The sequence below is a fragment of the Calidris pugnax genome, unplaced genomic scaffold, assembly GCF_001431845.1.
Source record: "Calidris pugnax isolate Ruff unplaced genomic scaffold, ASM143184v1 scaffold206, whole genome shotgun sequence".
Classification (NCBI taxonomy): Eukaryota; Metazoa; Chordata; class Aves; order Charadriiformes; family Scolopacidae; genus Calidris; species Calidris pugnax.
The window spans coordinates 2,518,831-2,530,839 of NW_015090957.1; the positions used below are offsets into that span (position 1 = coordinate 2,518,831).

A 12,009-nucleotide genomic window follows, 5' to 3' on the forward strand; every position below is an offset into this window, starting at 1 on the left:
CCCACCCCACCCCACCCCCTGCTTTCAGAGCAGGCTCATTCCAATCAGCAGTGTAATTGGAATGCAACCACAGTCTGGAGGAGGAAGGGGAATTTTTGGCAAGGAGAGACGAAGCAGTTGGGAGCTGTATTCAGATTAAAGCATAGACGACCATTCATTATCAGTACAACACATATTAGCAACAGCATAGCATTGTGTTTCTACAGCTGGGACTTATTTTAGTGATTGTATTGCACTGTGTATTACATGCAAACAACTGGGATCTGATCACAAAAAGCAATGCTAATGGCTTTCATTAAAAGATGTTATTTCTGTAAGGGGAAGAAAGACTTGTCTTCAGAATGAACTATTGTGGTAAAAATTGATAGGCAGCCTGTCCTTCTCACTGTCCTGCATGTTACATATGTTCTGGGAGAAAAACCCTCGGGGAAAGGAAAAAAACAAACCAACAGGAATTATAATGTTAAAACTGCTGTTTGGATTCAGAAAGCTGAACAAGTTTTTCTATGGTGATGACATGTGAAAAGCCAGAAGATTAGTAAACATAATCTTAGCTTTAGCCTCAAGTCCTCCTCTTCCCCCGATAAGCCCAGGGCTGGCTGTGGACGCACCATTGGGTGCGTTGGATGCAGGGCCGGAGGTGGGGGCTGTTTTCTTACAAAGTCACGTACCGAGTTTTAAATGTGTTGATTATGTGTCTCCTTCTGCTTCAGCTGGAGTGCTCGCTTCCATGGACATTTGTGATCACTTTTTATTTTCTTACCTGCCTTCCTGTATCATTCACTGATAGTCTTGGTGCCTTTCCAATATAGACATTAAAAAAATAATCACTGAAGAAGATAGCTTAAAAAAGATTAATTTTTAATACAGAAAACTTTAAACCAACATATTTCTATTAGGATCATCTGCAACTGTAGCCCTGAGGTACTAGTGCCTCATGTTGCTGGGTGCAAACACATTTAAACCTTAAAATTTGTCATAAATCAAGAGACACAACAGGTAGATGAGAGCAGACAAATATACGGGTAATATAACACTGCAACTGCAATGTACCTGTGTGGTAAAGTAGTATAATTCCTGTTGTGCAGGTGTGAAATAATGTAGTGAACGAATTGGCTATAAACTATTTGATATAGATTGGAACTGCCCATTCAGACTGAATACAACTTGAATGTCCAGGTTCCTTAAACTCATATAACATTTTCTTTCTTAAGGTGTCCATCCTCCACGCTCATTCTGGGTCTGATACCTTGCCATTGAAGGTGAATAGGATCACTGAAGACTCTTAGATCATATCTAAGATGTGGTGATTCTTTGAAATCTTGTAGATCTTGTTTTTATTGCAAGCTTCCTACAATAGCACTCTCCACTTCAGGTTTTTCCCTTTAGGTATGGAGACCTTGTGTTAAATATGTGTACTATGCTGAAATACACGTACTTTTTAATACCTATATCAAATAGTGGTAACGTATAAATAGGATACCTTCCATAACAGCAGTTTGATGTCATAAAAAGCTTGATTTTCTGAAAAAATTATTCCAAAGTAAAAAGCAGTTGTAAAAAAAGAATTCTTTGGTACCTAGCAAAGAGAGTAAGAAGAGTTCAGAAAATGAGAAAAATATTTATCTTTCTATAAAATTCACATTTTCAATAATCATAGTTCCTTTCAAATTTTTTTGTGGGTTCAACCAATTATTTCATCCCCCTCTACAATTGCATATAAATTTTAATAGCTAGCTCACAAATTAGGTTACAGAAGTTTGGGAATATTAAACATTTTGCATTTACTTGGAATAGTTAAATTATTTTTCATTAAACCATTCTTAGTCCCTAATGGTCTAAACCATTACTGCAGTAATAAATCAGAAAAAGGAAATTGGCAAACGTGATTCACTTAATTCCTATTTTTGATTATTTGAGAACTATGTGGAGTAAAGCAGACGTGGAAGGAGACTAGGTAGCTTATAATATTATGCTCTTTTCATGTTTCTGCCAACTGACCTGAGTAGCATATGTTAGAATGAGATCATAAGGCACGATAAAAAGATATTTAGTGAACGTATAGTATGCAAAACTGATGTGCATGTTTGTCTTGGCACATATGTATTGTTCCTTCAAATTGGAACATTAATGTTCTCTTTTCTGTAGACTACCCAGGAAGTCTGTAATAAATACAAAACATAGCTATCCACTGACTCATTGATATTTTGTAATAAGTACTTTATCTATATATGCGTACTAGAAGCCATTAATGTCTTTTGATGATGCATTTATGGTGTAATGCTCCCTCCTCTTTTTTTTTTTTTTTTCAAACCAATGTCAAAATGTACAGGCATTGGTTTGTGTTTCTGAAAACCTTCAGTGCAACTTTAAATAGCTTAACTTTTTTTTTTTTTAAAATAATTTTAATAAATGTTTTAAAACAAGCACAAGCACATACAAATAACCTCCATCAGTGTCTTTGTACCTCTAGAGGATCTATTAATGATGCAACTGCATAGATATGATAATGATGTGGGTTTGGGTCCAGAACCATCAGCATTTTACTTTGGCTTTGTCATGAAAAATAAATCTTGCTATGTTTTTTTCTGGTTTTTGAATCTTTGGCTCAAATTTGACATAGGATAGAGTTCTCAAAGATAATTAAGTCCCATGAGTTTTATGAGAATCGTTGCCTGGCTAAAGAAGAGACCCCAGCAGTGACCTGAAATGAGAGGAAAAAGCTGCAGCGAGCGATCCTGTGTTGCGAGACCACAGGAGAGTCTGTGTGGGAGAGGGGCTGTCTAAATGCGTGACCCGGTGGGAAAAGCCTTAGCCATGGTTTTCAGTCAACCGTAAAACATACATCCATAGGAAACCAAACTTCCTTAGTTTTTATTCTCAAGGAACTATTAATCAGCTGGTTATCAGAATATTCAGAATAGATCTTAATAGAGTGTTGAAACTGTTAGAAAAGTGGAGCATAAAACACTGGTGTTTTTCCCATCGTGGGAAAAGTTTTGCCAAAAAAAAGCCCTGAAATAGATGAGACCTCTGTGCATGGAAGAAGATTGTTTCACTTAGAATTGAGCTGATGCTCCTGGGACCTGGGCTTTTTCACCTAGAAATACCTGGCAGAGAGGGTGTTGTTAATGGAAGATTTCTGAGCGTCTCTCCTGATTTTATAACCTGACAAAGCCAGAATGGGTTGACATCTGAATTTCCTTAAATGTGGTTACTAGAGAGGGAAGTCTTGAGCCAAAAATATTAGGCTGTTCACTCGTGTCTAATTGTTGGGGAAATGGTTATTAGTCTGTATTTTGTGCCTATGCCTAATCTTATAAAAATGAGACTTGGGTTAAATTGCACTGGCAGGCTTGCTTAATATTTTGAAAATAAGTGTTTATAGTTAGTTAACCTTGCAATTTCTCTCTCAAAAGATTAGTCAAACCTCTCATGTTGGACATTGTACGATTTCAGGAGCATATTGTATGGCTTACTGTCGTATAGATGAATTTTAATTTAACTGTTGTATTTAAAGTCTTCAACTCCTCTGGACACTTCCTGTTTCTTGTAATAGGTGAAATTGTGCAAGTAATTATATCTTTTTGAGCTATCTAAAAAAGTGGCCATCTACATAAGTATCTATTTTACCTGAAGTTTTTCGCCACTAGATGTATGATGGTGAACAGTGACCTCTTTCTGCTCTTGGGCAAGTGGTGTCTGTTGACAACTCAGGCTAAGGATACTTTTGGAGTAATAAAATCTTAAAGAACTGCAGAAGCATTTTTCTAAGTTTGTCTTATTATGTTTCTTTAAATGTCTTCTAAGTTGTTATTAATTGCATGGATAAAGTAGAATTTAAATTGCTGGACACATGGAAGTCTTTGGTAACTGTGGCTTTTTATTGCACCATTCTAAGGACTTTATTTGAATGCTTTGTGGAGCAGAGTGATGTGACAGTTTCCTGTCTATGCTTGAACTCCAGGTCTCAAAAATACCAAAGACATTTGGTGCTCTATTTGTATTTTACTACTGTTGACTGTTTACAGTGTAATTATGGGGTGAAAATCCCTTAAATAGAGCTCTGCTTTAGGATTACCATTATGTCTTTGGAGAAAAAGAATTATTTTACCTTTATCATGTTTTTAAAAAACCCAACTAATACCAACCTGGAACCAGGCATTATATTTTTCCAGGTTAACAGTAATGTTATTAGCACCCCCTTACATCAAACTAATATGCTGAAGCTTTTTTAGGAGCACTTTTCCTCAATGTGCAGGGGATTGTTTAATGACTACCTGTACTCATTAATAGGTGTCCCCTTCTGTTTTATGGAGGACCAAAACTTGTTAGACCCAAGCAGAGTTGTATATATATTTTACAGTGCTGAATTCCCATGGAAAGCATTTCTCTAAAGTCAACATCTTTATGAATGTAAAAAATTGGGAAAACGTTAATTTCATTGATTTAGAATGATAGGTAACTTTGTGCTGCATCAGGACTCTTCTGGGTGGTGCTTCTCTGCCCTGACTGTGGCAATCTCCAAGACTGCTCAGGAACCGTCTCCGCCTAATTGTATTTGGGCAGATACTGTAAAAGAAACTGGAGAATCAGTAGCCCTGCAGGATCAATTAGAGGATATTCTATGGGGGAAAGCGTGACTGGTTTTGTTTGGGTTTAGGTGGTGTCTGTGGGATGTGATTTTTGGATGTGCTTTTCTGTCTTTACATTTCCTGGAAGTAATAATATTGGCTAACTCATAGACAAAATATCCAAGGGAATCATATACTGAGGAGGCTTCTGCAGCATTGGTTCCAACTTCTTCCCCCTTCCCCTTTTTTTCTTCTTTTTTGTCCTAGCAGTGGGAATTCACGCTTTCACTCAAGACCCAAGAATTCTGTTGTGTTATCAGTAAATATTTTAATGTTTCACAAGGGAATACAGTTTTTCCTGCTTACTAAATCTGTGGAAATAAATAGACATATGTAGTTGAGCGATGGTGTATTTTGTGAGAAGTCTTCGGTGTGTACCTTGGCATCGTTATATGAAAGTTGTCCCCTTTGACCTTTTACCTATCTATTTATTTATTTTTATTTACTCAATATGAGATTGTTTTCCCCTTGGTATTTTGAGCTTAGAAATGCAGTTGTTCCTCCCTTTTAATTTAAACAAAAAAGCCTGAAACAATTATCAACTTCTACAAATAAAATGTATCTTTGGAGCCATCAAAACTCTGGCATTGGAAGTTAATCTACTCCACCCAAATGTTTTTCAGGTAAAAGCTTTTATTTAGTTTCCACACAGGGTAGCAGAAAAGCCTGGACTGTCTAATGTGCTTTTTAGTGGTCAAGGGAGCTTTTGCTGCTCTCTAGAGCTGAACAGAAGACCCTGCTTGTGCAATGCCACTAATTTTACTGGCACAATTGTTTGTGCCACTGTATGGTGAGCTGGTTGGAAACAGCCCGGTTCTCTCCCTCGGTAAACACAGAGCTGGCAAAACCATTGAGAAGGAAAAAAAAATAAAATAAAAAAATAAGGCATGTGAAGTTATTGCCTGAGGAAAGCACTACCCTATCACTTCCACTATAGTCTACCTAAAGGTAAATTGCCAAAAGATGACCCTTCTGGCTCAGCTTTCAGGAATTATTCTACATTACAATATAAATGATGTAAGAGCACAATTTTTTTATATTCACTTGTTTTCTTTTAAGCAGGATTTTTTTGAATGCTGGACAGGTAAAGTGACTTTTTTTTTAAAGTTGGGAATCGGTAACTTAATTTTGTATTTCTGTTTTTCTTACAGTACTGTGTGCAAAAAACCTGGTGAAAAAGGATTTTTTCCGTAAGTAGCTGTTAAAGTCTTACACACTTATAGATGGAACAAATATTACGGAAGTTCTGTACATCAGTGTTTGCAGATGATCAAGGTGTGTTAAGGTATTTGCATAAAGAGGGCTGGGGGCTTTGATGTTTTCACACTAGCTAATTTCGGGGCTTATAGTTTTTTCTTATGTGATGCTCGTCACAGATTCATAATAATAATTAAAACGCTGACAGACTCTTTGGTCTTGAGTGGGAAACAAATTTTCTCTCTCAGGCAAATTACATATTTTTCAATTAGTGCCACATTTTTTAAGAAGTAATAACTTTCTGTCCAGCAAACAGATCTACATCTTAATTATTAATAATCATGTCAGAATAATTACCCACTCTGAAATTATATTTTCATTAATTTTAATAATGTTTTGAAAGAAGCGCTAAGAGGTAGATGAAGGAGCAGAAAGGAATGTTATTGGCTATGTAGGCATGCACGCACATCACCTGCTTGCTGCCTCCTGGGTGGGAGTAGGAAGAATTTGAAAGACCTGAACTTTGAAATTAACTTGAAGAAGGAATGATGCAGAATTAGGTTGTAATTTGTCATACTTCTAAAATTTGCTTTGTATCTGGATTTTTTTATTGACTGAAAGTTTTCAGGTGTTTAACAGTTTAATAATGCCTAAAAATACCCCTCAAGTTTTGAAATCCGTGATGCACTTCTGCACTGAAGCACAAGTCTCGCAAGGATGTTCCTCCCTTTCCCCAGGTGTTTTACCTTTATCCCCACGTGCTTTGTCTGACACTTGTCTTGAGCCACTCTGCTGTTTGACTGCCTCCGTCATGAATCACCTGAGGAAGCAGAACAGGGACAAGACTTGTGCTACAGAAAACGTGAATAATGTTTCACAGCCTTAGTTCCTTCAGCTGAGTCACTGGGCGCTCAGATGAGTGGAGGAATTAGTATGAGGGGGAAAAGGGCTAGGACTGTGTGACTTAGGGGCATTAGCAGTGGGACCATCCCTTTTGGGGTCAGTTAATAGGTTGGTTAGAATAGCAGGAGAGTGAGTTAGTAGGTTAGTTGCAGTAGAGCTAATTGTAGGCTGCTATGCTCCTGCTTCTTTCCTGTTTTCAGCTGTGTAGCCCAGCACCATCTTTGCATTGATTTTTTTGTTGATCAGCTGAGCCTGTGTTGAGTGGTTTTGAGGTACTAAAGTAGCAGAAAATGAAGTAGAAAGCTAGCAGAAAACAGTGGAGCTCAAAGCAAGAATAATCTGCTGTAGGCAATTTCCTGTAATACCAATAACAACCAAAATGATTATAATTAATCTGAAAACAGGAAGTATGTAAATCTGTTTTCTCTGCATTTTGCTGAATTCTTTGTATACTGAGAATTTACTCAATCCTGAATTAGGAAGATTAAGGTGTTCAGATTTTTTCCCCCAAAGTGCTGGACTTGTACAACTTCTTCTTGATCTATACCTGTGAAATAAATTGCTAGTTTATCTATTTTCTGTGCTTACTATGTTGTATTATTCCTATTCATTAAATATGGCTCTCACTTATGAGTAAAAGGCAGCTTCAAATAAGACACTTTAAAAAAATAATTGTGCAATGATACTGGACTTTAAAGCATCCTGATCTATTTGCTAGTTTTTTTCTTTTCTTCCTCTTAGGACTTCCTGATCCATTTGCTAAGGTTGTGGTGGACGGATCTGGCCAATGCCATTCTACAGATACTGTGAAGAATACACTTGATCCAAAATGGAATCAGCATTATGACCTGTAGGTGGTAACAGTGATAACCAAAGGTTTGAAGTGAAATCCTCTAAAGAACACAGACACTGTCAGATGTTCATAATACTGTCCTATTTACAGCTTTGAAAATATCGCACAATTCATTAGAGTGAAAAATACATGTGTCAAAATACCAATTCCTCATTTCCCTCAAAATCTACACACTACATTTGACTTTCTAATGATGACGTCTGTAGCACGCTTTAACGTAGCATTATTTTATTTTAATATTTTCATGTTAACGCTTCTGTAAAAGGAAGCAAACAATTGACAATATTTCCTTCACACTGCTCTTCTCTTGATGCTATTTTTATCTCTTGCAGTGCTACTGTGTCTTTTTTTTTCTCTGTGCCTCATTTTCTCTCCTTGATGCGATTTTCTGTCCCAAGTGTTCTTCACACTATAAATTGTTATGTTGCTATGATCACTTGAGCATCTGTCAGTGCTTTTGAGCAATATAATCTGTATGGCATGTATGTCATGTTTTTCTTCTGTTTTTCAAAAGCATAGAATATTCTATATAAGTTATAGAAGCTTTTACTTTTTATAGAGGTTTCTCTGCGTTTGTGCCTGCTTTATTTTCCCTGTCTTTTATTCTTTTCTTATTTATCTTCTTCCTTGGGATGGAGGATGAGGAAGAGAAGTGAACAGTTTTGCCTCATTGTGTTCTCTATTTTTTCTAAGGCATTATTCTGATCTTTAACTTTTTTTTGCCCATGGCTCCATTTCCTATCCATATTCTTAGAAATTGTTTGAGCATATTTAAGTTAGCTTTGGACGTCGCCAAACCTAGAGCAAATCAAATATTAGTACACAGAAAATTTCTTGTCCCCCTTTTTCCCAGTGACGAACAGCCGCTTGATAGGTCTTTCAGCAGGATGTGGAAGGCCTGATTTAAAGTGATGTCTTTACCTACTCTTTAATTGAATATCTAAGACTAAATATATGAAGTCGTTGTTCATAACATTTTAGTGCAGTACACAAAACATTTTCAGTACTGCTTAATAAAATATCACTGGCAGTTTAGTCAAATTAACAGCACTTTCTCTGAGGAAAGCTGTAGTGTTATAGTTTTATTATTCAAACTCAGTCCAAGCTTAGATTCTGTATGTGAGACTAATTCATATTCATTAGAAAAATGGATATAAACCAAGTTTAAGTTCATTTAGAAGGAGTGGCTTTTCTTTGTACTTGAAGAATTCTAGGTTAATTTGATTTTTTTAAATGTTATTAAAGCCATCAGAATGTAGGTTGATTCATATAGAATGCAGATTTCAGACCTCTGCCCCTCTGTGTCCTCTCCAAGATTGACCATCCATTTGTGAAGATCTAGCTTGAACAGTTTTTTTCCAACAGCAATTAATACTCTATGCAGAGCCCTAATGGTGAAAACACGAGTAGATTGCACTGATACCACCACAGGCTGCCACCAAAAATGAAAGGTCCCTTTTCTCTCCTGTTTCAAGCCCTTTCCTGATTTACTGTGTGTGTTCATGCCCCTTCTCTTACACTGGCTCCATCTGGCTCGTGGGTTAGTGGATTCAGTTCACTTAACCCACAGGAAGGTAGCTGGAGAGGCGAAAAAACGTGTGTAATTGCTGATTAAATGAGTTGCATCAGTAATGGTGGCCTGCGTTGGTGTGTTAATTTGCTTCCGGGAGTGTGCTTTTATAGGGAGGCTCTGGATCTCGCTTGCGTGTTGTGGCTTCTTTCATGAAGTGTCTTGGAGTACGTGAACCCAATTGCATTGGATGGAGCTGTACCACAAGGAGCACTTCCTGAGTACCACCAGTGCTCTCCTGCTGAAGGAGTGTAATGAGAGCATGGACTTCTATTGTTGTTTAGTCAGGCAGGCCGATTAATGAGCATTAATGCAGAGCTTTACAGGGATAAAAGGAGAGTAAGGTGGAAAGGAAAATGCTGCCAATGTGACTTGAGTGCAAATGTACAGCCAGGGAAGGGATGCTTTTGAAGAAGGATTGGTGGGCCAGGATTTGGCGATTACCTGCTACTGAATTGGGTGTTGAAAATTTCAGTGGTTCCCTGCGTCTTCCCCAGTATCTGCTAGTCGTGTCTTGGTGTTTGCAATGCTGTGGTGACAATGAGAGTAAGCAGCTGACAGGAATGGGTTATTAGGGGTGTCAAGTGCTCCTTGGGCTAATGACTTGGATACTTGGTTCCCTTCTTGAGAAAAGCAGGAGCCGAGGACATGGGAAACGTGGGAGGATGTTAACAGGCCATAACAGTAATAGAAAAAAATAGTAAAATCTTAGGGAAAAAATATCCTTTCTGGTTATAATTTTCAAGGAAGAATGAACAGGAGGTATTTTTATGTTGTATTATAGAACAAGTCGTGCTTCGCTCTGAATACTGTAGCTGTTGTAGCTTTGAAGCAAAACTGTGACTGCAGTCCATATCAGATTACAAAAAGTAGGGACAGAAATGGGTTTTTTAGCAGAATATTTTGCTTGGGCAGATCTGGGGCTTCTCTTGCTGGATTGTCCTAAGGAGTTGAGGACAATCCTCTGTGAAAGATTTTGAGTGTGTTTGGTTGATTTTGTTTTTTTTTCTTTTTTGGGGAAAATATCCCTAAAAAACCCTAGGCTTTGTTTAGTTAGGATATTCTTAATATGAATTACTTGTCCTGTAGTAATTCTACTGTGCTTGACATAGGCAGTTGAATTCCCCGATGACAAAATTATACACAGCATTTCTAATCCAAAGTAAAACTTAGCATTCTGTCAGGCCTTGTAATTTGAAAATAATTCTTTCTCTCTCAAAATATTCTTCATTTAACCCCATTTATTTCCACTTAAAAATATCAGTCACTTAGTCTTCCGTTCCTATTTAAAACAGCAGTATCTCTTTGATACAACAGCTCACTGCCTGGCTTTGCTTTTAAGGTAACTTTTTGCTGTAGTATACCTGGTGTCTAGTCTCAGCTTTTCATCTGCACCAAATATTAAGAAAATAAACTTTTGGGGAAAAAAAAAAAAAGAAACTGTTTTACTACTAAACACCTGATGGCAAGCCTCATAGGTTACAGGGCTTAATCTTTCTTCTCATCCCTGATGTTTACCCTAACAACATGCCATTGCGTGGGAGTGCCAGTCTCTGCCTGATGATGCTTCCACTGCTGGAGAAAATGGTTTGCACACCAAGCGTAACAGATGGAGTCTTGGTGCTTGCCTGCTCCTGCCACCATGCAGTGGAGGAAATGAAAATCAATGCAGGGAGGGTGCAGTTATGTAGAATTCTTTGAAAGAAAAAAAAAAAATTGAAAGCAAAATCCTGCTTTTTTGCTCCCACTAGGATTTCTGTTGGCTTTTAAATAAGCATAATAGACTTACGTGCAGTAAAACCATGTGTTGGCTGTGTTGGGTGGGTTGAAGTATCCCCAGCCTGGAACCTGCACGACAGGTAAACACTGTTGCTAATTTAACAGCCTTGTGTAGATCCATCCAGCACAGTAACATGGATCTGTTGTGATGTATTTGTGCAATAATGTCTGAATTAAGTTGCTAATTCTAAGAGAATTTTGTGGCTTGCTAATCTGATTCAGCATAATAGATATTCTGTTGTATAATATTTTTTTTAAAGGATGTCTGCAGTGTTATAAAGAAAAAAAAGGTTTTGCATTTCCTTTTGTGGTTCTTAATTCACATCCGAGGGTGAAAGGAAACAGCTGAATTAGTTAATTGCTTAGATTCTTCAGTCTGCTTGGCTACGTGTAAGGGAAGGGGGGGAATTTGAAGGCTTTCCAGAAAGAAATTGCCAAATAGTTGCTGTCTGGATGCAGTTTAATGTCAGTAGAATATCATGCGTGCCCTGGGTGTATTTCCCCCTCCTTGTTTTCAGTCTTGTTTGTGTTTTCCCTATTGTTCAGGCCTTTCCTCAAAGCTCTGAGTAACCAGACTTAACACATTTACAGACTACCTCGGGTTCAGAGTATATACACACTGCCTAAACCAGCAGTTCTGAAATTTAACAAATCCCCTTTTTCTTTTCCTTTCCCCTTTCCTTCCATTCAGTGGTAGCCTGGATCTCTCCTGCAGCCTTCCATTCTCACCTGTGTCCTGTAGCCTACTCCAGCCCTCCCCACCAGCCTCTGACCTAATGGCATCGTGTCATATGGTCTATTTATCTCTAAGAGGTACTTGTACCATGATCTCCACCAAAACCTAGTCCTGGTCCCAACTTTACTCTGTGCCCTACAAATCTGCACCTCCAGGCTCTAGCATGGACTTGTTGCTCTCCTCCTTTGTTATACCTCTCAAATGTAACCTCACCCAACTTCTACAACCCCTTCTCTTCCCAAAATCTTCTCGCTGCAGGTTCCAGTGCTGTTTAGTGCCTTCACGTTCTCAAGCCCCTGTGTTGCCCAGGCAGAATAATCTTTCTCCCCCAACCCTA

General features: G+C 37.9%; 1 protein-coding gene across 1 annotated transcript in view; it reads left to right on the top strand.

Moving 5' to 3' along the window:
* SMURF2 (SMAD specific E3 ubiquitin protein ligase 2) overlaps nucleotides 1-12,009 on the top strand; it is a 65,875-nt gene that overhangs the window by 22,955 nt on the left and 30,911 nt on the right. The window contains exons 2-3 of the mRNA XM_014952228.1: nucleotides 5,786-5,824; nucleotides 7,476-7,584. Of these exons, the coding sequence (XP_014807714.1) occupies nucleotides 5,786-5,824; nucleotides 7,476-7,584 (148 nt within the window). The remainder of the gene's footprint in view (nucleotides 1-5,785; nucleotides 5,825-7,475; nucleotides 7,585-12,009) is intronic.